At 45.9% G+C, this 27936-nt stretch overlaps 1 protein-coding gene across 7 annotated transcripts; it reads right to left on the bottom strand.

Annotated features, from left to right (window-relative positions):
• Positions 1-196: 196 nt before the first annotated feature.
• SLC25A25 (solute carrier family 25 member 25) lies at positions 197-27589 on the bottom strand. 7 transcript variants are annotated; one of them, XM_068914764.1, is made up of 12 exons: positions 27278-27408; positions 23286-24235; positions 7329-7455; positions 7153-7240; positions 6676-6711; positions 6267-6378; positions 5403-5561; positions 4439-4591; positions 4193-4300; positions 3776-3943; positions 3208-3358; positions 197-2774 (listed from the first exon to the last, which is right to left on the bottom strand). In XM_068914764.1, exons 2-12 carry the CDS (start codon positions 23331-23333, stop codon positions 2590-2592), a joined length of 1335 nt encoding a protein of 444 aa, XP_068770865.1. In that variant the 5' UTR covers positions 23334-24235; positions 27278-27408; the 3' UTR covers positions 197-2589. The 7 variants fall into 7 exon arrangements, with proteins under 7 accessions (XP_068770865.1, XP_009665253.1, XP_009665255.1 ...); XM_009666958.2 differs by lacking the exons at positions 23286-24235; positions 27278-27408 and adding an exon at positions 15894-16504; XM_009666960.2 differs by lacking the exons at positions 23286-24235; positions 27278-27408 and adding an exon at positions 10056-10387.
• Positions 27590-27936: the final 347 nt, after the last annotated feature.

Below are 27936 nucleotides of genomic sequence, written 5' to 3'. Positions count from 1 at the left end.
ACATCCCTGACTCCTCACTGCCATCATTAGCTTTGATCTTGCTTATGCTGTTTTTTTTTTTCTTTAAAAAGTATTCTGTTCTCCCAGGTAGGGCAGATCATTCCCAGTGTCAGCATCCAGTGAATCGCTCCAGGAAGAGTCTGGCCATAGGCAGCACCATTAACACATACTGAGCAAGAGACACAGGCAAGTGATATCTCTTTGACAGACCTTTATTAGCAGACTGTTCCCTACATGAAGAATCTGAGTTAGATTTGCATTATAACAATTTGTGGTTACAGCTACAGAGGCTACAGAGACAGTTGTCATTTTGCATTGATTTTTGCACTCTGAATATTCCCATTAGGCCACACTGGTAGGAAGGAGCCACTGTAGAATTTATGGCAGGTCTCAAAAACGGGGGCGGGATGGAAAAAAAAAAAAAGAAACATCTTATCAGTAATGCAGATACCAGGTTAAATTTCCACATGGCTAACTACTGACAGCACTGGATAGTCAACACAGAGAAACTCCCCTGGAAGGTTCTCCATAAACCACCAAAACCTGCCAGCCAAAAAGCAGCTGCTGAGCACTAATAAACCCCTTCCTGATTTCCCAGACTTCTCCACAGTGCCTGTTGCCACGTGAAAAGCACTGGCTCAGCAGTGGGATCTGCTGACTCAGCCTCAAAGCACAACCGCAGCAGCTTGTGTCCAAGTGCAAGTTTCCTTCCATCTCTCTGGAAACTTGTACTTTTTTTTTTTTTTTTTAGTCCCTGAGATTTCTCCCCTCCCCCCTTACCTAAAAATTCCCCAAAAACCCTCTCAATTAGCCACTGTGACATCCAACATACACAGACCTTCTACTTCCCAACTTCGGCCATCCACCTGAAACCTTTTCAGCCGTGTACACAGGCAATTCCAAAATAAGGCAAGCCTCACATTGCACCCTCTTCCCCTCATCCCAATGGACTGCTTCCTCACTAGTTCCCTTCTCTCCTATGGCTTCTTACTGCAGAATTTCTCAGGGCCGAGGTCCTCTAGCAACAACCCCAGGTGTGGGAAAGGCAGCTCAAGCCCCAGAGAGAAGGAACACCAGTGACTTCAGTGTCCTTCCCCACAACTCAGCTGTGTGATGTAAGAGAACAAATAGAGAACTTTTTAAAACAGGAGAAATACAAGCACAGTAACAACATTTAAACAAGTCTATAAAAATAGTTTGACATAACTCTGTTCAAATAAATACAAAATAAATATGCTTTAAGCAGTAAAACAGTGGAATGCAACGCTGGTCCATTTTGCCCAAAATGAGAAGTTGGATGAGGATCTCCCAGGCCTCAGAAGCCTGATCCTATCAACTAAAGTAGCCCATAATGCAGTCAGATAAATTTTAAAGCCATCTCTTTCCCTTAGCCTTATGAAAAGCACCCTTTGAAAGAAAAGCAAGCAGTTGTCTTCAGGACTGAAAGCTCACCTCTCCCAATGACAACTAGCCCCTCTCCCTAACACCCCTTCCCACAGCAGACGTACTCCTGGCTTGGAGACTCCATCCCTCTAATGCAAACCTGAACATCAATCTACAAAGAGGTCTAAAGAGATAGATAGCAGCGTAGGCACAGGGTTTGGAAAAGGTCCATCATCTAGCCTTGGCACCAGGCAGAATGAAATTCAGAAGTCCATGCAATGCTGCACAGGGGCTCTCGTGCAGTGCTGGGAGCACAACTGCACAGGAGCAGTGAAATACTGTCATTTATTCCCTAAAGCCATGCATCAAGGTGCCAGTCCATCCAGGGCTCTCTAGCCTTCCCCTTTCCAAGCCCCTGCTGAGTGTAAGACAAGCCAGTTCCAGCATGCAAAGGATACAGGCATGCAGGCTCTAGTCTGCTGCTTCTGTTAGTAAGTGCATCTTGTTAGTGGATTTATGAGACACACTTAAACCTATAAAAAATAAATAATCCTAATTCTTCACCAGGCTGGCCTAAGTAATCTTCAGCCTGACTGGATTAAACCACTGCCCACCAGCCCTCAAAAAAACAGTATACTTCAAAGTTACATTTCATGTCAAGTCTTGGAAGCAGAACATGAATGTCTCCTACCCAAAAGAATACATGTAAACATAATAAACAAGCCTGGTGTGGCAGCAGCTCCTACACAAGGTTTGTACAAATTTAAACAATGGGTAGGAAGTTAAACAACTGAATGGAAAAAGAAGCTCTTTCAGCAAGTCAGAAGGTGCTCATCCGCTGGCAAACAGTTCTGTACATGTCATATGCTGAAAGCAGACCTGTTCCCCCAATCCTTGCTACTCTGCTGTACTGCTAGGAACTGACCTCAGCAATTCACGCATTCAGATTCTCCCAGGAGCACATCTCCTGGTCTCCCGAAAGGCCCAACAAAAAGGACCACACGATGGTTTATGAAAAGCTCCGAGTAGCAAGATGGCAAAGGACACCAGATCCTCCCCTCCCCCTTACTGACTCACACGCTATCTGAGATTTCACAGCTTTGCTTAGTCAGCTTAGTGTCAACACATTCACAGAATGAGAGATGGCTATACGTCTTGGGATCACAGCCCAAGATTTCAGAGTTCAAAGTCCTCAGCATCTCCTGGTCACCGTGACTGCACACCCAGAGTCATCTTCAAGTTTTCATAAACTACGTAGCTGATGCTTACAGCTGGGATCACCTTCATAAAGTTCGGGGCCAGACCCCGGTAGAGACCAAACGCTCCCTCTGTCTTCAGAATGTGTTTGAACAGTCCTCTCATCGTCACTTCTGGAGCACCCTCAACTGAAGCTGCAGTAAGAAAAGCAACAATAAACAACATAGCCTATCTAGTAAAACGCTTTAAAGACAGACCTGTCTTAAAGAGCAGTTTTGATTCATGCACTTTACATGGAAGGTCACAGACCAAAGGTGCTTCGTGAGGGACAGCATCGGATTACACAGCAAGACATGGCTATGCTGCACACCGCAGCCATTTTCCTAAATTGCTCTTCAGAGGCCTTCAGCCCAAAACTCTAGCAAACCAAAACTGTTGTCCTGGAGGTGGCTGACTCCAAGTGCTAAGGGCAGGACAAAGTCCGCTGTCCTCTTATAGTGTGGCAAACAGCTACTGCTCAGGCTAGTTAAGACTGCTGTTGCAATGTTTACACTAGAGGACCTTCACCCCGCTCAGAGACCTTGACAGCGGTTCACACTCTACTCCAGAGTTCCCAAAAGTTCTCACCTTGGGCCTGCATGCGTGTCCTCACAAGAGCCAAGGGATAACTGGCAAGCTGTCCACACGTACTAGAGATGGTGCCACAAGCCAACAGAACAAAGACTCCAGGATCAGCACTGTTGACAGCATAGCGCTGCAGCCAGGCATTTTTTAGTGTCTGGAGGAAACAAGCCAGATGTTAGCAATGAAGAAGCAATGAGAAGGATATCAGATTACGTAAAAATCAGCCTAGAGGAAAAGGCACAGAGAAGTTTATGTACAGTTTCAGCCCGAAGCATTGGGCTTCTCAGATCTTCTTGAACTACTGCTACCTGGGAAACAAACTTGATTTTTTTTGGTAAGAGAATTGAGGCAGAAAATTAAAGGGGCCATGCATGGTGTTGACTGGGAAAGGAGAATCCACTGTACTGGATTATCTTTTAGGCCATTTGGGCTAAAATCCTCTTGTGTCCCTTCAAAGCTTCTTCCTGATGAGTCTTAAAAGGTATTTAATTTCCTGTATTAACCGACAGGTGTGACAGTGATAAAGCTACACAAGTAGCATAGCCCTACAAAAGGGTTAAAGGCTCCATACCTCATAGACTGCCAGGTCAATACCAGCATATGGAATGATTCCTAGCATGTTGGGGATGTAGCCTTTGTAGAAGGCAGCCATTCCTTCCTTCGAAAGGATGTTTTTGGCACAGTCCAACATGCCTGAGTACTGTCCCGTCTTTCTTAGAGCCATCCGTGTTTTCAGAACCTAGAAGACAGGAATAAATGCCATGAAGACCTACCAAAGCATCAATAGGAGGAAAGTGCAGAGCCAATGCTACTCTTAAGAGGAAGATGGCCAGCAGTACAGCAAGTGACACGTAAGCAACGTTACTCCGTATCATCTCCAAGAGCCCATTAGGCAAGCTATCATAGAGCTGATGGTCTACCCTTATTTTCCCATCTCAGCAGCTTTCCGTGACCCCTCATGGGCTGGACTATCAACCACCTGCCTTACCTCCATCGGGTAGATACTGCTCTGTGCAATGGCCCCAGCCAGAGAACCAGCTAACAGTCGCTCATGAATCCTCAGCATTTCCTGGTCAGTACCAATAAATCGCTTGATCTATAGAAGTAAAGGAGGAAAAAAACATTGAGGCTCACTGATTATATCCCAGCCTTCCTCTTTCCCATGAGTCAGATCAAAATCTTGTCCTTCCACAGACCCCTCTGCAGTGAGGCTCCTCCATACTCCTTTACTCACCTGCTCATAGGCCATGAATTTAATGGCAGATTCGGGTGCTATCTTCAACACATTGATGCCATTCCCCCGCCACAGTGACCTTGGTCCACCCTCTCGGATCATTTGAGTAAAACCGCCAATGATGCACATGTTGTTACTGCGGGAGGCATGAACCTGGGAGAGAGAGAGAGAGAGAGAGAGAGAGAGAGAGAGAGAGAGAGAGAGAGAGAGAGAGCTTGGATCAGATCCAGCACTGATTACGACAGTACTACGTTCTTCTGTAATCCTGGGACAAAAGGGCACTTTTTATTTGCCCAAAGATTTACCAAGGCTTTAATCCCTTCCAGCTAACTTTTACAATAGGAAAGCAAGCTTCTTTTCCTTTTTGCAAAGCCTAACGTTAGTTGACTAATGAATCTCATCAATATCTCCCTCTGGAACGGGAGGAAGGGTGAAACCAGCAACTCTCATACCTAGCATAGGGCTGGCTACCCAGAAGAATAGAATTCTCAGCTGGCTCGAGCGCAGGTACCGTGACAAAGCAGTTTAAAATCATTTTTTATAATTAATTCCTTTCTAACATGGATTATACTTATACTGAGTACCAGCTCCACCAACTGACCAGCACAGCCACTTTCATCTGGGTCTTTCAAGGGAACACAAGACTTGAACCTGTCTCACCAAAACACAAGTTTTCCAATGCTCTAAACCATAAAGCGCTCTATTGAGAGTTTTCACACGTCCACCTCCCAAACCTTCTCTACATCTTTTCTAGACAACGAAGAATAACTTTCGAACATGACTTGAATAACTCAAATAGTCCAAAAAGCTTTCAAAAGATGCCAGCTTAAGAGCAAGGAGATTGAACCCAGACAGAGTGTTGTACTGCGTTGATGGACATTATCATCTCCTAGGCATCACTTGGGCCAGAACACTAAAGGAATCAGCCTGAGTACTCAGATAAACTGAAACTGTTCCATCGTACCTGCATGAGCACTTTCAGGCGGTCCAAGGGAGCTGTGCAGGTTCTGGATACCGCACCTGCACCTCCACCTGCAACCAGATGTCTCCACCACATCCCTGTCTGCCTCTCTTCCACTGTGAACTCATCAGGCACAGTCAAATTCTCTCCTACGTCAAAGATCTGCAAAAGTGTAAGGTGTTCAGAAACGTTTGATCAGCCAGCAATCTCACCAAAGTTTTACCGCTCTTTATCAGTGCTAAATGTTGAAGCGCTGAATATGCTTATTTCAAGTCAGCAGCTTATCTGTTAAGTACTGTATCTAACCACAGGCACTGCCACTGCTAGAGAATGCTCAGCAGGTCACAAGGGAACCCTTCACCATTTAGAGATTTCTGTCCAGGAAACTGGGAACCGCTGAACACTTATCTCTATTAAAATACTGTGGATCATTCTAATGGGCAGTTGCATGGGGAAAAAGCTGGACCACTCTGGAACCTTCTGCGCTTCCAGCCAGTTTAAGCTTGTTACGTGCTATACACAACGCATTAAATATGTCCAGGAAGGACGGCTGCCTGTTATATCAGTTTATCAGTTTCTAGTCTTGACAGGTTCTGAACTAGCAGGAGCTGGCCACTGGTATGAGCTCTCAGAGGTGCAAGCAAAGTGAACACACTCATCAGCCTGCAGAATGTGCAGTTATCACCTGCACCAGTGATAGATGGCAAAATAACAGGACAGGAAGCGATTTGGCTTCTAGGGCAAGGCAGCTACTGAACCATGAAGAGAAAGACAGAGACTGCTGATAGCAGCTCCTGAGGGCTAGGGCTCTCATGAAGAGGTTGAGAAAAGACTAAGACCTATTAGGGTGGAGAAATCATCTCTTACCGTAGAGTGCTTCCAGTACAGGATGATTTCAGGAATGTTCTCCACTGGGTGCAACAGATGATAGTCTCGCCACTCATTCCAATCAATTGTCATTGTCCCGTTTTTATCCATGCTAAAGAGATTTACCAGGAGATGAGCACAGACTGCCACTGGGAGACCAGTTCCTCCTCCCCTTCCCTTCGATTATGCAGGCCTGCAAGAATCTCTGCAAAGCAACTACCAAAAGCCTTCTAAAGAGAGGCACAAGACACAGCTAGGCAATCTTCTCTTCACCAAACAATACAGGGAGTTAAAAATGGGCTCCCTTTTTTCCTCTCTCTCCCCTTTAACCGAACCACAGGAGTTGTTGCTCCCCCTCCTACCAAAGTTAGACCAGCATAACTGACACCGAAGGGAAAATAATACTTACTAGGTGACAGGACCCCAGAAGTGTCCCGTCCTTATTCTGACAGACAGGCAAACAGACAGAGGGAAGGTTGCAGAGGAAAGAAAGAGGAAAAAACAGCACAAATAAGTGGTTGTTCACATGTTAGTGCCACATGCATAAAGCACTCAGCATTTCCATACAGCAACTGCACAGCCCCTCTCCAAAGCAGCAAGCTCAGGGCAACAGGACAATCAGACAGGGATGCAAAGAGGGTCAGGTGTAAGCCCCTTCCCACAACAGGGCAGCAAGACAAGATTCTGACTGTAACTCTCCGTAATGCATTACGGCATTATAGGTTTCAATTCATGGAAAAATCAAGATGAAGAATAGGCAAAAAGGGAGCAGCCAAAGTCTCTGGAAAGTGTGTGCAGGGCAGAAGGAGGAGATAGGTTCCATAGCCTTACACTTCCATCTAGCTTACTCTGTTCAGTAAAACATAAGAACCAGCTGAATCCTCACCTCTTGAGTATTTTCTCAGCCTGTTGCTCAGAGATCTTGACTCCCAGGTCCCGAAGAGACTGTACAATCTCCTGGGCATCAATACGGCCTGCAAAGATAAGTCATTGAACTCAAGTATACATACTATAAGCTAACACAATCAGGGGTCTATTCACGAATATGAGAAAGGTGTTTACCATCATTCTTCTTATCCAAACTCTTGAAGACCAGTCTCAGCTTCTTCTCATGATCTTGGAGATAGTGAACAAACTCCTCAAAGTCCAGTTGTCCATCAAGGTCTTTGTCTCCAGCCTTCACAATTTTCTGTCGAAAAGACAAACAAAAACTGTCAATTCCTTTGTTCATTCAGGCAGATCTGACCCTTCTTCTACCATATCTAAAGATCACTTCCTAGATGACTTGGCTTTCCGCCTAGAAAGTAGAGGACAGATCTATGACAACTCTTTAAAAGAGATTTAAATGCAGCAATAGTGCATTTAAAGTCACCTGCTTCCAGGCAACTCTCCCAAAGCTAGTTATGCAGACCAAACATCTCATATCCCGATCGGGTTACTTTGCTAGTATCATGCATCTAATCTCAGACCTGTATCATGCATAACTCTTTACACGACACAGTTCAAGAACCTCCACGTGCATGAAATATGAAGCAACAGATTTGCCGAAGAAGCGAACCACAAAACTTCAGGCAATAAAAACACCTGAATGAGAGGGGGAATTTCATGCCCCATATGATGCTTAAAGTAGTAAGCTGCCTCTGGCAACAACCAACTCCAACCAGAAAAAGCCTGTGCAGCTCCAGTGGACACAGCCAGAGATTAAAAAAAAAAAAAAAAAAACACTCCTATAAACTGGTTTAGGTACCCTGCAGCTATGTACTTTAACTACGCAAGTTCCCATGAGATGCATATAGAACAAGAAAAGGTTTTTAATAGGACACAGCTTAGAACAAGATCCAACTGTGTCAGACATCTGGGACAACACAGAGAAACTAAAAATTAACCCCGCTCCTCGTGCGGCAACAGCACGTGGACTGTCCCATCTGAGAGCACGTGGCTACCTGTTAACAGGGCAGGTGACCTCTAGACTGCAGGAATGTGGCTCAGGGAGTTCCTATTCCCCTTCTTGCTCAGTCAGTTTCTTTTGACAGTCTATAAATCTTTTCAACAGGAATCAGTGACCAACACTAAACAAGGTGTGATTCAGTCCACCTATATTCTGGTCTCAAGTCTTATAACGTCTAGGTGAACAGCAGGTGGGCCGTTAAGGGAGCTCTGAACTAGAAATCAAACACCAGACTAACCCTCCATTCACCACTATTTAGGTACATCTAAGCTTATTACGATATTTCCTCTGCCTGTGAGCACATTGCCTTTCATAAGCCACAGGCCTTTACTTCAATGCCATATTAAGCGATGTTAATACTAAATATTTCACCATTAAAATTCTGCTGTCTCCCTCCTGCCCTATTAGGTCGCCTTAGCCCTAATGCTATTAAGATTATTCCTAATCATTTTATGAACCTTAAATAAGAGAGTGCTGTCCCAGCTGCAGTGACCTTTGAGATATGCCTAGTACTCTTAGGCTGCAGTTTCTCATATGACTGTTGTAAAGTTCACAGGTGGCCCCACATTCAACTCGTAGGCTAAAGATAGACTAGTGCCTCTCACATGTCAGCCGATTGGCCTTGAACAGCTGATTCAGGGCCTCCCTCTAACTGGTAACCCTCAACCAGCCCACAGCCATCAGTAATTCAGAGGCACTACAGAAGAGATGCAACTGTGCAACTGCTCCCGTTCTCTCAGTACTCCCCTAACAACAGTAGGGAGTCCTGCTCAGCTAGCCCTGCCCCTCCAAATTCACAAAGCAAAAACACTACAGACCTGTAGAAGAGTAACCTGCAAAGGCAGCACAGCTACTTCCCGGAATGGGCAAAGGACAAAGATGTCAAGCTCCCAGCATCTTCTCCAAAGACCTGAGCAAGTATCTCCCTGTAGCTCTTTGCCTTTAACAGCAAAAACAAAATCTCTGCAGAGCTTTTTAGTTTGTGCCCTGTAGACAGAGCTGCTCATCAACAGCATCAACGGCTTGCTGCCGATGTTTCTACGGTCAGCTGTACAACACACTGCTCCTGCGGCACGCTTTGGGACCCCACACGTATCTAAGTCTGTTATGCCCCCGGTTTGTGTGTGTGCAAAGGTATTTAAAAAAAGCCTACAAGCTTTGCTGGTTAATAATCAGCTGTCTGTGCTCTTGACACCATGGTCACGGGTATCATGCCAGTAGCACCAGCTTGAAACAAAGGTCTGTGATACAGAGTCTAACAGAGACCTCCGCAGATCTCACGCATCTCCCTTCTGCACAAAGGGAAACACTCCTGCCCACCCTCTCCCAGTTAGGTCCCTCCACAACTGCTAAACAGTTTGCACTGAGCAAGTCTCTGGCTAACAGCACACATCCGCTCACCTTCGCCTGGGTCAAAACCGCACCAGTTTTTGAGTTGACATAAGATTACACACTTCCCGTCAGAAGTGGGACAGAGGGAGGGGTGCAAGAAAAAGGAAGAGGATGTGAAAAGTTGAGTCAGTCAAAGCTGAAGACTCCTCAGTTCAGAAAAACCCTTTTAGGATGTAGCGTATGTCAAATCAACTGTTTTGAACAGTCTTAGAGGTACAGAGTTCCTGTCCAATTCAAACCAAAGGAATTGGAAAGAAAAAGGTCCATTCTAATGCTGCTTCAGCAATCCCTGCCAAGCGGCAAAAGAAATTTGCCCAGGCTGTATCTACTTCTTAACAATACAGCTGCAATGAACTTTTCTCCCTTCAACTAGCCACTTCAGGAGTTTTACAGTATCATTATATTGCTCGCTCCCTCCTCTCCCATCAGGTCTTTCCCCCCGGCCATACCTGCTTCCACTGGCGGTAGGTGGAGAATTCCTGGGAAGGAATGAAGAGGCTGAGTCGGAAGATGGATTTAAGTTCAGCCGGCAACCCCTTCGACTCAAAGTATTCGAACTCCGTCTGGGACTCCCCTAACACCGGCACGTACAAACAGAGACAAAGCATCTTCCCGTGCCCAAGACTCAGCTGCCCTCCTATTCACACAGGCTGGGAAGGGAAGGGAAGCAGAACTGAATGAATCCCCTGAGCTAATTTCAGTACGTAGTGGAAAGGAAATGCCGGCGAGTCTCAAGACACATGCCTATGAGCTATCCGAGCTCCGGCGCTATTGGCTGTACAAGCCCTGCCCTTCTACTTAAAAGGGAAGCTGGAGTCGCACAGTCCCACCCGCTGCAGCGAGACACCGGATCTGGAGGAGGCATGTGAGCTGCCTCCAATTGCTCAACAGCAGGCTCCCATTAAGCTGCAGAGACCTTACATCACCCTCCATCGCAAGTTAACTCTTACCAGGCAGCTCCTTTAGCCCAAGAGGCTTTGGCCCACAGGTGAGGTTTGGCTCACCTGCTGTCCCTTGCATCAAGTCAATCCTTTCTGATCCCGTTCTCACCCTTCCAGAGGTTTATGCACACAGCACAGCAGGAACCAGTCTTGATCATAAACTCTCCCATCATAAAACACAAAGGGATTGTCACCATCTTCCTCTCCTACTTCCCAAAATTCTTCTAACACACTAGAGGACAGGATACCATCCATTTACTGCTTTCTTACCACATCTGGGACATCAAGCGCCAATAAAAGCCTCAAAATTCCATTTTTTATAAAGGTGGCTTTGCTGTGCCAGAGCCGACCAGCTTTTAGTTGGGAGTTTTCCAAAAAACAGTTGTGCCAGCTAGGAGCAGGCAACCCATACACACCAGGTTCTCCTCTGCAACACTCAGGAATTATTAATGCAGGCAACAAAGTGTTTGGAGAAGGTTTGCCATTAAGCCGCATACCCAGGAAACCATCAAAGTCAAGGGCAGGCTTCAAAACAGACCCAGTCACTTCGGAGCGTAGCCAAGCGTCCACACAGCAGTTACGACAGCATACTAATTTTTCCTCCTCTCCCAACTACAATTAAACAGTTCAATTGGTTATGCATTATAATGAAAAGCGGCCCAGGCAGAACAACATTTTCCAGTTTCTACCATTCAAGAGTTTAACCACTTCGTAAGCAAGTTCCTGAGCTTCATCGAGAACAGGGCAGGCTGAAGAGGGACTGAGGCACATGCATCATTTACTGCGGATATAATTACAGGCTTCTGAAAATTCAGTGTAGTCTGATGCACGGGATAACGCCCAGCGCTACAGTGGGGAAAGCGAAGGAAAAGCACATCAGGCTCAGAATTCTGCTCAATTACGGGACTCCCCCTTCCTAATATGAAATTTAAAATAAAGTTACAGTCCTGAGATTTGCCAGAAAGAGGTTACCCCATGAGAAAGAAGCCAATAACCAGCTTTCCAAAACACCATGATCCTGCCTGCACTTGAAGTAAAACCGGTTTAAGCCAGTCCAGCTAACAGCTTTCCCTACCGCTGCGGACACAGCAACATTTCCTTCTGTTTGCTCTCTTTGAACAGATTGCCTGGCCAGTGCAAAGTTCATTAAGCATTCTCCTCCTCTGGTCCTAACGCACAAGGGGCCTTTACATCTTTACCCTGGTATTTTGTTCTTCAGGTTTTAAAAAAAAAAAAAAAAAAAAAAATGAGGTCCTCATTAAGCTGTTTGCAGAACTGCACGTCACTTGCATGAATTGGGAATATTTGATCTGAGGCTTTATTTCAAGGATTCTTAAAAAGCTTAAGAGAGCACGACTTGCAGCAGTTTGGTACCCCTGAGAATCACGACCTCCGTTGGCTTCTTATTCCCTCCCCAGCCATCTCGCCTACTGTGCCACTAGTGCCATGTTACCTAACCAGGCTTAACCTACTCCCTTGCTGACGTCTCTCCGCACGAAAACACGATCTTCTCAGGGAATCCAGATCCTCTTAAAGATCAGCCGCAGCAGCTCGCTATATACTCGCCAGCGGCGCAGCCCAGCCTTCCCACCAAGCCTTGCTGCAAGCACCGTCCCGATGCCACACACGGCTAGCCAAAAGCAAACGCCTTGGGCGGCCTGACCCAGGCCAGCAGCCTCCCCCCGCCAGCCTCAGCTATTAAGCGAACAAACCTAACTTCAAATTTGCTCTGCCAAACATGAAGTCCCTCCGCGTTTCTTCCCACAACTTGCCACGCATCATTGTTAGAGCTGCTTGGCAGCTCCGTTGCCATGCCAACGTGATGCAGATTTTCCTAATAAACTCCATCCACAGTTGGCAGCTAGAGACAAAAGGCACAATCTGCACATTTTAGGAAAGAAACTCTTAACTACCTACGTCAGAGGAAAAGAGAGAGGTAACGGGGTTAATAAAGCGGATTTTAAGCAGGGTATTAATTACAGGGCAGTGAGCTAAGAAGGAGAGACAGATTATAAATGAAGTTTATATCAGCTATTGTGGTTATGATGAAGGGAAGAGGAGGAAAAAAAACCATTAGCAAGCTTTTAGAGTTCATTAAGCCTGGGCATATGAAAGCAAGACAGCTCTCCAGAGCAGCAGCGCTCAATGCTGCTCGAACACAACTAGCAGGGGTCCCTGACCACATCTCGGCACCGCAGCCAGCCCCACTCCCTGATCCCTGCGATGCGCGTAGCTGTACTGCTGCAGGCAACAGCACACCCAGTCCTAGGGATTCACAAGCGAGGAGCTACATACGCTACGTCCTTTATTAGCAGATTATCTTTTCCTCTGTCAGTCCAAGGACAGGGCAGAGAGCCATGAAGGAAGAAAGCTGCAAACTCATTTTCCAGTTTCTTCATAGGATCTTAGTTAAATGCTGCACGAGTTATGAATTTCAACATCTTGCCATGTAAATGTTAACCCCTCCCAGTTATGTGTATTCTGCTAAGCATCTGCTTCATCACAAACTTATTACATCAGTTCCAGAACGCACCTCCCAAAGACAGGATGCAGCCATACAAGGAGCAGAAAAGTACGCTGTTTAGTTTTGAATTTGCTTTGGTAAGAAAATCCACACCTCTAAAAATATCAAGTGCCAGATTGGGCCGCCACCAGTTATAGTATCACAACTCCGTAACTAACGTCCTCCTTCGGAGACAAATCAGCTTTCTGGACAAGTACCGCATGGGCCAGAGAGGACCATCGTTGCTCAGAGGGTTCACTAGGTCCTGCCTAGCATTTCCTGCTGACTGATATTTTTCATTTCTGGAAACTAGCTTATAATTAATTGCACAGAACAGAAAGTCCTAACAAATCACAGACTAAGAGTGTTAAGGGCACGAAGGGAAGGGAGTTAATCATTTAAGAGACCCCAGAGTAAAGAGCAGCAGTCAACCAAGGCTATGCAAGAGGAAGGCAGACAACATTAGATTAGTATTTGACATAGAAGTAACCACTCCAGGAAAGGTGACCTCTTCCCCTGACAACACACACATCCAAAGTTACAAGTCCACATGATGACACCGGGGCAGATCATCCCTCTCCTCTGTACCCATATCCAGGACGGAACACATCACATAACAGTGTTTTCTCCCACACGTGGAAGCAACCTCACATTGAAATAGTTACATTTAACCAAGAACCTGAGCAGAAACATACCAACTAGAGAAAGGACGGAACTGCCAGGACAGGAAACCCCTCTGATCAAGTTCATCAATACTGTAAGTCCCTTACAGTACCTCAACTGTCGAAGCATGAAGTTTCATATGTTTTTAGGAAATAAGTAGAAGCATTTTTATGAGACAAAGCAACAGACCAGTTAAGAGACTTATCCCAGGGTCACAAACATTCAGGGGCAGAGAACAAATCCCTGCATCTCCCGCATCTTCTTTAAACACCAAATAACAGTTGCTGCTCACAGTAATTTAGAATCAATGCCTGATGCTATATTAGATTTTTTTGCAACACTTCTCCTGAAGAAGTGTAATTAGAGCACAGATACATGGTCAAGTACAAACAAGTCATTGCAGCTTAACAAGTTACTGTTCCTCAGCTGATCCATGATGACTGGATGCAGTGTTAGCCTGTCTGAATTGCAAGGTAAAACATATTTGCATAATCCTCAACTGAAGAGCTTTACACTGTGTCTTACTTTACAACCAGGGCAGGCTAAAATTACAGTCATAACCTCCTAGCAGATGGGCAGTTACTTCCTAAGCTGCAGTAACTCAATTCCATTTTACCACATGTCCTTATTATTTTATCACGTCTTACATGTATCTCTCCATTTGCCAATTTTAGGGTTCCTATACAGCAAAGCTTCTGAGGGTCACACAGGACAGGGGAGATTGAAATGAGGAGGAAGCTGATACCAGAGAAAGCTTCATTTGCGGGTGTGAACAGATCGACTCTCCCCAACTGTAGGGCCATTGTTTCCCCCGGAAGATACCAGAGATCTTCAGCCCTACTCTTCCAAGGTTTTCATCACAACCTCCTTCAGCTCTCTGAGCTTCTGTCCTTTCTCAGCCTCTGCACACAAACGTCCTCTTCATCTCAACACGTACACGTTTCTCTTTTGGAAAAGATACACAGCGCTAACTGCTAACAGTAGCGATGAAGGCAAAAGTCCCTGAAGATTTCTCAGTCTGATTCAGACAGGGAGGAGCTTTCGTTCCCCACAATGTGAAATGCCACCCTGCCCTTTTCCATCCAAACTGTCAGCAGACAGGACTTTAATCCCCTGTATGACTTCAATCTGTCCATTCCCATTTCAGAGAGAACGCTTGCAGCAACAACTATGCCTGATTCCCTATCAAATAAGCTGAATCCTGCAAGTCACCCACCATTACTGCTGCTGCGGATCCTCCCATAGTATTACTATTCTGGGCTGCCACCACTTGCAGGGGTTCTGCCTCACTCTCTCCCCCCTAATCCCAGGTCACGCCCTCGGCCACAAACCACACGCAGCCACCACTGACTGCACCATCCTCGGGAGGGCTGAACAGCATTGCCTCCCCTGCGGAAATAAACTCAAATCGCATTCAGCCAATATCGTACTATGATTGCAGGCACTAAACTACGCAGCTTTTGTTCGCCTCCCCCCAGACAAAGCCTCAGCACTTGTTCTCCACCTATTGTGCGCACCCACCTCACCCCCTCTTCTCCCACCCCTCGGGAAGTTTCCATCTTGACACAGATTTCGGATTCTTCCTTACACTACCTGCTCCCAAGGGACAGGCTTTCCTGTTTTCCGGGCTGTGCCATTCAAAGCACACTGACAGTTACTCGTTTGCTCAAAACATCCTGGTTCCTTGGAGTTTCCAGCAGACTGCTGAATTATCAGAGATCAGCTCCAGAACGTTTTGGGAGATCTTGTGATCCTTTGCCAGTCTCCAGTGCAGGGGTGGGACTCCTCATTAGCGTGCATTATCATTCCCTGCTTTCTCAGTTATGCCTCTTACAAGTTACTAAGGAACCTTTAGAACCCCCCATATTCCCTTGTGCCCCTAAAAAGTAACTTTATCCTTAAAACATCATGTCTAGAAGACTAGGTCACCTCTTCTCTTCCCGGTTACTCCACTGGTCCCCCCCACGTTTACCCTTCTAGCAAGCACACATATTGGATGCTGCTCCCTTTTCCTGTTCCCCACGCTGCCACCCCCCAACACACACACACACACACACACACACACACACACACAGTGGTTATTTGCACACTTCCTATGCAGCCCCCCTACTCCCAGCAGACCACATACTCTGCTACCACGTGCACCAACCCCTGTTCAGTCCCCCTGGATATCCCGTTACCTTTGGAAAATGCTCTGCGGGTCCAACCACCAGTAGGATAGTTGGTCTCCTTTCAGTGGGATCAGTCCCTCTGTCCTGTGGCTTCCCCAACATCTTTGGCCCTTTCTCCCCGGGGCCTGGAAGTGGGGTCGTGTTTCTGGCCTCATCCTCTTTTTCATCTGCAGGACCTTGGCATATGGCCCTGGGAAGGAAGCTAGACAGAAAATGCCAAAGGGTCTGCAGCATTGCTCCTCCAGTGAGCGTCCCAGACAGGGAAACCCTGCGTGCTCGGTAGCTGCCTGCTGCCAAGGATGATGTGACTGCACTACCAAGCAACCCCGAGATGGGAATCAGCACGGCAGCCAGCAGGAGGTTCAGCCCAGCAACTCCACGGGCTCAGATTCTTTACAGACCGTTCCTGCGGACGCTTCCTGCCTTTTGAAATTGCTGCTACTGCAGTCGTGCCTGGCCTGACAAGCAGTTCATTGTACAAGAGCCTCAGAAATCTGATGGCAAGAGACAAAGCACAAGACCTCTGGCATGGAGAAGCCAAGACGCTGAGCTTTGGAGAACACTTGGGCAGAAAAGCCGAGATGTTGCGCTTAAGAGGAAAGCTTTATAAAAAAAAAAAAAAAAAAAATTCTTCTCTGAAAGAAGCTGCTCAGAGCTGCCAATTAACCTGCGCTCGCCAGCTCATCCTAACGGCACATCAAACGAGCAGCCAGGCTGAGCAGCCAGGCTGCGTCCCCACTGCAGCAGTGCCCAGCCAATCGTCGCTCCCAACACTGCGGTGCTCCGGAGCGAGGCAGCGCGCGCAGCCCCGGCGGGAGCGCGCCCTCGGCGCAGGAGGCGCCCTGCAGAGGAGCGCGCCCGCCGCCTGCCAGCCTCCATTAGCCAGGTACGGGCAGAAAGCCCAGCTCAGGCAGCGGGGCAGCTGCTCCGAGTGCATAAGCCATAGCCCTGAGGCAACTCACCAGCACAGCATTGTCCAGAGCGTTTATGTACCTGCTTCTCGGGCTGGGCAGCAGCTCTTTGTTAGAGGAGCAGATGGTCCTCCAGAGAGGAGTCGGCTTTTCCTGGCCATGGCTGAATTAACCTCTAACTACGCCCTCTCCCTTTGGTCTATTATAGTCTCATCCATCATTACAATAGCGCATTGGTGTTGCATTATGCTTCTGCCATTTGGCTTTCAGTGCAACGCAGCGACGCACTTGCGCAGCATTTATCTATTATTATTCATCTGTGCAAGATGTGATAAGCTGTGGTTAAACTACTGCCAATTAGTCAAACAGGCCAGAGCTCTGCTGATGGGCTGTTTAAGTGTTCGGTCGAGTGTAGAATTAGTTAAGCAGCAGATCAAGCCAGAACAGGACAAGTATATATCATCATATATCTCAGAGCATATGATGTTCCCTGAAAAAAGGAAGAGTAAGAAGTAGTAAGAGCACCACATTTTCCTCCACTGTCCCGGGAGCAATTGCAGTATGGTCGACATCCCCGGCTGTGAGGTTTCTTGCAGGGACCGGTGCCTCCACCAGAGATGCAGCCAGCATGCAGCCTTCTGATGAGGGGACCCCGGGGAAAGTTAACCCACCTTTGCAGAACTGAACTATCTGCATCTGGCACACACAACAGCAGGCTGGAGACGGTAAGGGTTCATTTTCTACTCTAAAGTACCAACAACTGACTCCCAAGTAGAAGATTTGGCCCCTCTTCTCAATCTGCAGAAAGCGGGCATTACGTGCCTCACTTTTCAAGGTACCATGAGCTTTCCATAAGACAGCAGTTTCCTTCACACAAAAGGTGCAGAAATACAGAACCACAGCTTCCACGACCCAAGGCTCCTCACAGACATAACATAGAAAGCCTATTGCATGCAGTTGACCTCCACATTCAGTTGACAGCAACAGGCTGTAGGATACTTTTGCATTACAGATATTAGGCATGAAATTAGAATCCAAAAAACTGCAAGAACTACAAGCTTTAAGCAGTCACCAATTTGCAAATAACTTTGAGAGGAAAAACATGAACATACTTCTTTGGACTGGTTAACGCTGAATTCCTTCGACCAGCCCAAGTAATGGAAAAAGTTAGACAATTATGTAAAAAAAGAATTCTTCTGCAAATACACTTAGAGTTACTTAAGAGAAAAATACTGTTCAACTATAAGGTCTGCACGTAGTACCCAATGCAAAGCTTTTTACTGTAAGATTGACCAAAAAAAAAAAACCTCACAAAACAGAAAAATTACAACCTACATGCATCTCCAGCATTACAGGAAGTAATGCTGGAGATGAAGGGGCAGGAAGCCCCCTTTCTTTCTCTCTTCTTGGGATGCGGTCAGAAGCCCAGGCTCGGGCACAAGTAGAAGGGAATGAAATAGTATCACCATGCCTTGATTACTCTGAGCTGTTACCAGTCATCACAACTATAAACACAGAAGTTAAATACTTCTAAAATATCAAATTAAAGGCTCCGACTCACTGCATTTCAGATTAAAGTTCTAATGCTGTCAAGCCAAAGGAGGAAAAAAAGCAGATTTTCTAAACTGGGCAGATCTCTTCAAAACCAGCTTTCCTTAGCCTAAGGCTATAGTTTCACAAGAAGCAATGAAGTGATCTTATTGCTGCTCAAGGAGGATGTCTCATACATCCACACCGACTCTGTCTCTGCCTTTACCTTGCTTCCACCCTTCTCAGATTCCTGTGAGCTCCTTTACCTCACTAACCCAGCCAAAAAAAAAAATAAGAATGTTATCCCAGTGGAAAGCTGACTCTGCTCATGGAAGGGGTCCAGAAAGTATCAGAGCCTGTGGAAAGGGCATGCGAGTTGCCTACTGTGGCAGCAGCAGGCAGCCAGATTGGCTCAGCTGCTCACAAGAACAAGCCCAAGATACAAAAGGCAAAGCATACAAGTGGGCTATTGTATTTGTCTTCAGTGGTCACTTAATGATGGGTTGCTGCTCAGAAGGACCTGCTAAACCAGCTAAAATTACTATTTTAGACCCAGCAGTCTCCGCACGAACAAAGGAAGATGGAGTCCCTGCCATACACACACCACTAAACATAAGCTAATGTTATGCAGAAAAACTGCTGATATAGTGTCAGGTAGTCTGTGCAAGAAACTACATGTCTAAAGCGCAATTAAAGTGGAAACTCAGCAATGCTTCCTTGGCCTTTATCCTCATGAAAGGAAACCTCAAAGGAATTCTTCCACTGCACTAATCCACATAGCTCCTTGAGGACACACAGACTTTTCTAATCATATTTAGAAGCAAGCATTTCTTTAACCAAGCGAGGAGTTTTATTAGGTCAGAACAATAAAGCTAGTAATGGCGAGATGATTAGAGCTAGAGGCAAGGCAACTGCTTTCCTGCAGGGGATTCGTACAAAAATATTACCCTACCAGGGACACCAAGAAGCCAATCATTCACACGCAAAAAGATGCAACAAATACAGCAAGCACCACCTGAACTATTAAACAAAGGAACTGATCATGGAAAAAAAAAATTTGATTTTTGTCTAGAAATCATGAACCGACAGTAGGCCTCACCAGAACAGCTTGCCAAAACTGGACTTCATTTGGAAAGAGTCAGCCCTTCAATTCCAGCTGTTTCCATGAATCTAGCTCAAGATTTAAGACACAAAAGCACTAAAAGTGATCTTAAATGAGGCACTCAGCCAGCATACCAGTCTCTGGAGACAAAACGCGCCTATGTCAGCTGGCCTCAGAATCCTACCCCATCAAACTGGATATTCATGAGATATCCGGGGGAGAAAATTACAATAAAGTCATGCAATCTATCCAAACGAAGACAAAGGAGAAAAGGAAGGAGCAAGAGAATAACGTGCTTGGCTTAATTTAAACCAAGTTTTCCTCAATACTGCAAATTGTCAAAGGAAGGTTCTGTTGTTGTGTAGCAAGAACAAGGTATTTTGTATCCTGCTCAGTCAGACTTCTCCCTACCTATTGGGCTTTCTGATAGTCATTTTCCCTTTCCAGCCTCATAGTACAAGCTGGAAATTCAGTCTCAGACTATTTGCTTTATTGATGGCTTCTAGAAGACTTTTGCATCAACGCGCAGTGTTTTTCAGCAAGAATCTGAGTCCCATCACCAGACAATGAGCTAACATTTAAAAAATGTGCAAGGGAGGGTGGAAAAGGGGAGGCAGAGGGAAGCTGTTCTAAAAGTGATGATTCTTCTCCTCCTCCAGCGCAGGAAGAGCTGCCACTGCAGTCGCCATCTCCAGTTCCTTAAGTGACCCCGCAGGAATCAGCGGTGACTCATCTGGTTTCAGAGTTCTCCAGGAAACACCCTGAGAAGGGCCGCCTGCAGTCCAGAGATACCAGACGAGCTCCTCAGCCCAGGTCTGGGCCAAGTGTGACTCTTCCAATCACTTCTTTTTAACTGTAATTTCTGAAAAACAGAACTTAACGCAGGAGCTTTCCACTCTTTAGAGAGCAGAAGTAAACCCTGCACAGTGCTTCTGGCATCATTCAGTAAAAATATCTTGGCCACTGCTGCTTATATAATTAAACTGTAGAGTAACATTCAGCTGTGTTAATGCATTAAGGTGACACAGAGCATTGTTCAGTGAGTGCCACAAAGAAACCCAGGTCACTTCACAGGAACCCTGGTGCAAGTGATTAGCAATTTCAGTGGACAAATTAAAGCCGTTGAGGGCCAGCGCCAAACACACACGCATAAAGACAGCATACTAGGGAGGGCGAGAATACGCAGCCAGAGTCCAGAACAGTAAGTTCCCACTAAGGTCATATCAGATCACAGGAAGAACTGGGGACTGACCAAGAGAAAGGGCATCCTTAATACCCAGAAATCAAGAAAGTCATCTTCTTGCTGCACTAGTCAGTTAAAACAGGCACATATCACAGGGCGAAGAGCTAAACACCAGGAAGATAGCTTGTGTGAAAATGATTCTCTTTCTGCAGCCTGGGACCAAGCTTACTCAAGCATGGTCCTCGTTCTCCCAAAAACTAGGCTTAGCAGTGTAGGTTCAGATACCAAAGAGCTTTGCCTTCCCATGCAGCTCACAATCTAACCATTTAAGTTCTTACTGCAATATTCTCTGAACCACTCTAAATGCCAGAAACTCCCCTGCATCTTGCTACAGGTAACTTATAAGAACTAAGACGTCTCCATTGTCCTTCTATATTGATGTTAGTCATCACAGCCACCCTGCCTTCCTCAAGGAAAAGTCTGGAGTGTCATTAAAGTGTGTTCACGCCCCACATTCAGGCACAAATATAGCAATAGAATACAAACCAGAACAAAGACTCATTTACCATTTGCTGCAAGTTGGTCTGAGAAAGAAAAACGCCTCCTCCTTTCCCCCCCTCCCAATAGCATACCAGGTTATAATATACGCAACAGAAAGCACAGAGCTGCATCAAACACCATTTTGTAGGGCTCCCAAATAAGAGACCAAGTCCCTATTATAATGTTCATGCAATCTTATTAACAAATCAACCATCTAAGGATTCTGCTCAACATTCAGTCAAATTCTTCACCTTTGTTAAAAAAAAAAAAAAAAAACCACCAGCAGGTATTCTGAAGTCTTTCCCCTCCCCCTTCCTTTCTCTCTTCTAAACTGCCCTTATCTCAAAAATTTCGTTTTGCCTACCTGAGCTGCCTAATCATCCAAAACCAAAAATGAGGATAAGGAGATATTTTCCATACTTGCTGAGTAAACTAGTCATGTTAAATACTTCATGTCACACTCCTCTCGAAAGGCCAAAATCCCATTGCATACTCTACATAGGCACAGACAATTTATTTAGATCAATTTTGTTATTTCATTTCACCCAAACTCTGTACATTAACCAAGTTATCCTACAGGCATTCACTCCAGGCATCCACTCCACTACAGAATTCAGAACATACACCAACCTGCAGGAACATAATGCTACAAAGATGCAGGATGCATTTCTGCAAAACGGATTCTTACCACACATCGTCAACATTTATAATTGATGCACTCAAGTCAGAGTTGCAGCTATATCCCACAAAGGTCAGGACCACATCCTTAATTCATTATCACTGTTTGTAAACAAGGCAAAAGTCTGAGCTAAATAAACCTGAGAACCATGAGGCTTCTCCAGTTGGCTGCACGGTAGGACACAGGGTGATCCTGGAAGAACGTTTCAGGACTGTGCATCTCAGGAGTTACATACTTGGTCCGGTACGTACACAGATATAAGGCTACACTTGCGTAAGTTTAACTTCTCTGTAAATGAAGGATCGTGAATCAGGCAAGGATGAGCTTTTCTTGTATAAATTTGCACTTAAAAATTCGCTTCCTGTCTACACCTTTGAATGCTGCGTAGCCACACACTGTTAGATTCACCCATAAATTGCACTGAAACATGCCTGATGACCAGAAACCAAGCCTGAGCAGCACAGTGAAGACTCCCACCATTGCTGTACGAGACTCCCTGGTCTCCAGCATCCCTCTCCCTCCATCCTCCCCATAAGACCTCTGGGTGAAGACAGAACGGTCAACGCAAACAGCCAGTAGTATGCCAAGCAGTTGCCCCGATAGCCATCGGCACAGGGCAGCCCTCTAGTCTGGCAAAGTCTTAGCTTTATGAGGCTCCTGGCCAAGTCTATTAATAACTGACACTGTAGCTGTAAAGTTTACTTGTGTCAAAGCCAGTCACTGCATTTCTTCTCAAAGTTTTTGCAGGGACTGTCAAGAACTCATTTGATTGATTACAAAGAGTTCATTTCGCATCTTTAGTATACCTAAATCAGAAGAGAGAACACAGAATTCACACTAACTCATCTGCTTACCAGAAATTTAAAGGCATTGTCCACAACTAGAACACTGACCAAACAGTTCTACTCAGCTTGCACCCTGTTTCCCAAGTGCACGAGAAAAGGGCCTTCATCAAACTGCACGTTTCATAACTTACCAAGAGCAAGAACAGGCCTCCATTCCCTACAGAGCCAGCAAATACGATCTTCCTTGCTTGCTGTTTTAATGCACACTATGCACAAACATATGGAGTTATTTAACATGCTATTAACACAAGGCAAAACTGCTTTCAAAACTGGTTCAGGGTATCCAAATTAGGCCCTTGGGAGTAGTGAGGAGATAGGTGATTGAGAAGCTGTTGGCAAATACCTTACAACAGAAAGAAGGCTATCAACTGGTATTTCAAAACTAACACTGCTTCACTTGTTTGATTTTGCCCTTACGTTGCTCAACCCTTAAAGATTAATTATGAGCTTCAGAACTGACTCAGTAGGATTCAAGACACACAGAGCATAAAGAGGTTGTATTAAAGTATATATAGCATTTGAGAGATATTTCAGTTTGACAGCACGTGAATTTTGCTCTTTCATCCTAAAGAAACGTTTGTAACTCAATAAAAATTCAGGTCTTTTCTTACAGGCATAGTCATTTGTTTCCAGATGATTGTGAATGGAAAGGAGGTCATGGCATCGCATAAAATAAGATTCCATGCTTCCTCTACCCCTTGTAATGGCTGAGAATCTTAGTAGGTTATGCATAGTATCCTTAATACAAAATATTTCAAAAAAAAAATCTTGCAGAGCAAGATAGTTACAGAAAAAGAGTCTAAAAGGAAGATAAAGGAAGACAGAGATAAGTAGAGGTTTGACAGAAAATAAATCATCTATCAGAAATAAAATTAAATCTTTTAATGACTGCAATTGCTATCAAAGAAAATGTTTCTCAAGTTATCCATTGTGGAGTCTCTTCCAAAAGAGCTAACTGATAAACTATCGCAGAAAACAGTACAGACACAATGTTCTCCAACAGCTGGAAGAGTCCAAGAGCCATACTTTAAAAACAAAGTCATTTTGAGGAGGAGCCTGAAGCAAACATAACCCTGCAGAGTCTGACTGCAGCAGTGCAGTTACGCTTCTCCAGTACCAATGAAAAGTGAACAACAGAACTGACGTGGGTGTTTGGACAGCTGGAACTTGAAGATCAAGGAGGACATATCAGGCAAAGAAAGAGGTGATGAAAGCACACGTGCCGATTTCAGCAGCAGTTTCACATAGGAAAGCTGGTATGAAGGCAGCAATAGGCAGAGTCACACATAGGAATTCAGGAGAAGAAAGTATCACAAGATCAAAGTTGCAGCAGAGGCAAATGGACAGTTAAAACTGAAAAGAGGCAAGGGTTGTGTTTGCTCTGTTTCTTAGAGCCGAGAGAATTAGTCCACCAGAGGATGTTCAGCACCACCACAGAAGAGGTTACGGCAGACCAAGTGCACCACTTCAGTCTCCATCTAGATAGCTGGGATCAATTCCACAAGTTCAATTGTCTGGAACTTCCGCAGCAAAGATGAAGCCTTAGAATAGCACTCCAGTCCTGCAGTTAATGAGGATCAGTAGGAAAACAATTATATTAGCAAGTACACAAATACTATTATTATACATTAATGGTACATCCCTTTAACAATACAACACCTCCAGTTATGACGGAGAAAACAGTCCGTGTTCAACGTAGCCATGCTCCCATTAGGTGCATATTTTCAGTTCTATAAGTCTGTATAAAGATTTTCATAAGGGAAGTCAAAAAAGTAATATTAACAAGAGAGATTATTTTGGAGGTAGATTAAATTAAGTAGTAAAGCAGCATCCCTTTACACAGCATAACGAGAAAGCCTTTTATTCACCTGGTTATCACTTTACTGCTCAAACAAAGCAAAGTTATGTGATTTGCTTTGGGCTAACCAGTGCAAACAAGCATTTCTTTGGAAGGCATACTATCTTGGCATACTGTATTTGTCAAAGGGTTTAAAGATAACAACATGGGTTAAAAAAAAAAAAAAAGCTAGCATTTACTTAAGCAAATTCCATCTCGAAGGACACCTATGCCCAACCTTGTTCTCTCCCCCACCACACTGAAGGCCACCTCTGAAACAGAAAGCAGCAATTTTCCAAGAATGCTGCAAAGGGTTTTATCTTGGTAAGAACTCTTTAAGTGCTGAAATTATTGAAGCAGCCAAAATATCGTTCATTTTTCTTTCCATGTTGCAGGCCAAAACTATTACTGTTACCATAATGACTTTTAGCCTACTGACGCAGAGAGATTAGCAACTCGCAGCTAAGATCAGTGATAACCTGACATTTGAGTCAAATATTTTCTGAATCCGCCTCCCAAACACTAGAAGGTAACTCCCATATCAAATGTACCGTTGCACGGAAGGAAAAAAAAAATAGGTGCCAGAGCCATAGCATATTTTACTAATCAAAAGCAATGCTTGTGATTTATGCCTAAATTTGTCTCCAAACACCATGCCTACAAAAGTTTTTCATCGTGACCTTTAAGAATTTTTCTCAAGTGTCACTTCACATTAGTTACTCCAACTGTCGAGACGTCATTGTTAGCTAAACGTGGGGGACAAAAAAAGAATGACTTATTAATAGAACTGCTGGGAAGTAGGAAGTGTATTTTTTCCTAAAAATTACACAAGGAGGAAGTTTTCTAGCCAGCCCTAAAGACTGCTTTCACAGGTCTAACTAGAACTTAGAAGTCTTGAACTCTGCATTCTCATTCTTAATAGATGCGTTTTACACTGCTGAACAGGATGCTCTGCAGTACTAACAATGCTTTATAAACTCTATTCATCTAACCCTCCACTTCCTGCATAGTGGAATAGTAGGAAGGATAAATGTGAATGCGGCTCTGAGAAAAGAGCAGAGAGGAAGTAAAGGGCAGAGGGACATTATCAACAGACAAGAACTTCAGCAGAAGTACAGGCTAGTCAAAGAGCATCCAGACAGCTTTTCCCTAAGACAGGGCAGTTTCAATCCCTGCAACACATTTCCTCTCTGCTCTTTCTGAAGCGTAGCAAGCAAAGAAAGTACTTGCCGGAAGGTAAAAATGCATTTTGTTTCATAGTATTTCCTAGCCTGGAAAACGTCAGGCTGGATTGAACAACACATCCAGGAAGAAAAGGGATTGCAAACTGAGAAAGGCATGCAGACGTAAGCGCAGACCATTCCAGCGGATGAAACAGACTTTTGCTAGAGTTAAGGGATTCAGTGCCCACGAGTGGCAGCAGGTCAACATGTCACAGGGCGTGCACAGGTGATTTAAATTACAATGATATTTCATTACCAAAGCACACAGCACAGAAAGTCACCATGGCAGTACCATTATTTTTAGAAACAGACCTAAACCACTTGCAAGATCTTCACATTTGCCAAAGAATCTCATACATCAAAGCAGCAAGGGAAATGCCAACCCTTTCCACTCCGCCCCAAAAATGTTAAAAATTAAGATGCTGGGAATTCAAACTTAAAAAGCAACTAGAAGCTTTGGAAAGGATGGACATATATAGTTAAAGCCACTCAAACAAATTGGGTGGCCACTCCCAGCACAGGGAGAGAAAGAGAAGTTGAATTAGATGTCTTTTCAGTGACTCAAAGATTATTCTTAAACTACTCTCTTCCTGCAAGATTTAGACACTCTGAGATCATCCATCACTGACTGCACCCATATTTTTTGCGTATTACTGACTGAGGATACCCAGCTTTTTATGGTCCTTCATGTAACGTACGAGAGGTCACTCAGTGCAGTCCCTTTTTTAGAAGAAAAGTGTGCACTGAGGACAAGCTTATTACCCTGACTCCTAAAGAGCTAAATTACACCAAATATAGCAATATTATTTACGTTAAACCTTGAAGCCTAGCATCTTCACTGTACAGCATCACATTAAAAAAAGCTGTAGGACCACAAGAGAGCACAGCTTCCAATACTAAAGTAAAAAATCAGTGTGAGGCATATTTTGTATATGTCATTTGCAAACTGTATAAATATAACAGCTTTCCCATCCTTAAGATGCTCACAACCCCTTGAAGTAATTAAAAAAGCGAGTTTAGCTTATATAACCTATCTTGGGCAAGAAACTAAGTAGGAACGTGGTGCCAAAGAGAGGAAACGCAATGAAAGCTGCATGGCAGCCTGAGCGCACCTATCCTTCCCTTCTTTTAAAAATTTAAATAAGCGTGCAAGCTCCCTACTCCTCAGACCTGGGGAAAGAGGATTCTTCTACGGTTCTTTTTGTGCAAGCAATAGGTTTTCAATCTCAGAGGGCTTCAGTTCACAAGCACGCAGCTCTAGAGCTAGTAAGGAAGGGGGTTCCTCCAGCTGCAGTGCTGCTTTTCGGGGAGCACAGAGGCTAGAAATGCCCGGGGGGGAGCAGAGCAAAGCAGAGCAGCTGAACAACCCCCCCCCCCCCCACGCCTGTGCCCGCTCCAGGCCCTTCCAGCTCAGCAGCAGGACCTCCGAGAGACGACGGGATGCACGGCCCGGCGCCGGCGGGGGAGGCACCGTCTCACGAACGGGGCCTGCCGAGCCCGCGGCCGCCCCCCGGCGCTGCCCCGGCCCCCCGGCCCGGCTCACCAGCAGGTCCAGCTCGGTGCGGTGCAGGCCGAGGCGGCCCAAGCCCACGGCCAGGTCGTGGATGCAGAGGGCGCCGTCGCGGTTCACGTCGAGTTTCTGGAAGAGGGCGCGGAGGCGCCGGTCCTGCTCGGAGGCCTCGCACAGAGATCGCCCGCAGGGGCCGGCGCTCCCGCTCCCCCCGCCGCCGCCGCCGCCGCCCTCCGCCGCGGGGGCCGCGGCGGCAGCGCGCGGGGAGCCGCAGGGGCAGAGCACGCCGCTCACCACCGGCGCGGCCAGCGAGCGCCGCGCCCCCGGCATCGCCCCGCCGCCGCCGCCGCCCCAGCGCCCGGCACACGCGCGCGCGACGCCGGCAAATGGCGGCGCTTCCGCCGCCGCTACCGCCGCCGCCGCCGCGAGGCGCCGACGCGGCCCGCTTCCGCCTTCGCGCCACGCGCCGCGGCCGCCCCGTGACGCCCCGCCGCGGCCAATCGCAGCCGCCTGCGCGCCGGCGCCGGCCGACACTCCCCCTTCCACACCCCCCTGCCTCCTCCCCCTCGCCGCCGGGCAGGCGGGGGCTGACGTCAGGCGGCCGCCTTCCCCTCCACCAATGGGAAGGGAACGGCGCGCGAGGCGGAAGGGGGCGGTACAACATCCTCGAGAGAAAGCCCATTGGTTAAATC

This window comes from Struthio camelus, chromosome 20 (assembly GCF_040807025.1).
Source record: "Struthio camelus isolate bStrCam1 chromosome 20, bStrCam1.hap1, whole genome shotgun sequence".
Classification (NCBI taxonomy): domain Eukaryota; kingdom Metazoa; phylum Chordata; class Aves; order Struthioniformes; family Struthionidae; genus Struthio; species Struthio camelus.
The sequence above is the reverse complement of the archived record's forward strand: the minus strand, read 5'-3'. Positions and strand labels throughout refer to the sequence as shown.

What these genes read in the sequence shown, in the direction of transcription:
- SLC25A25 (XM_068914761.1), bottom strand. Translation starts at nt 27,574, where the DNA reads ATGCCGGGGGCGCGGCGCTCGCTGGCCGCGCCGGTGGTGAGCGGCGTG. An exon ending in GCACCGAGCTGGACCTGCTG is followed by an intron (nt 7,456 to 27,277) that starts GTGAGCCGGGCC and finishes TCTTTTCGACAG; the next exon opens with AAAATTGTGAAGGCTGGAGA. An exon ending in GACACGCATGCAGGCCCAAG is followed by an intron (nt 2,775 to 3,207) that starts GTGAGAACTTTT and finishes TTCTTACTGCAG; the next exon opens with CTTCAGTTGAGGGTGCTCCA.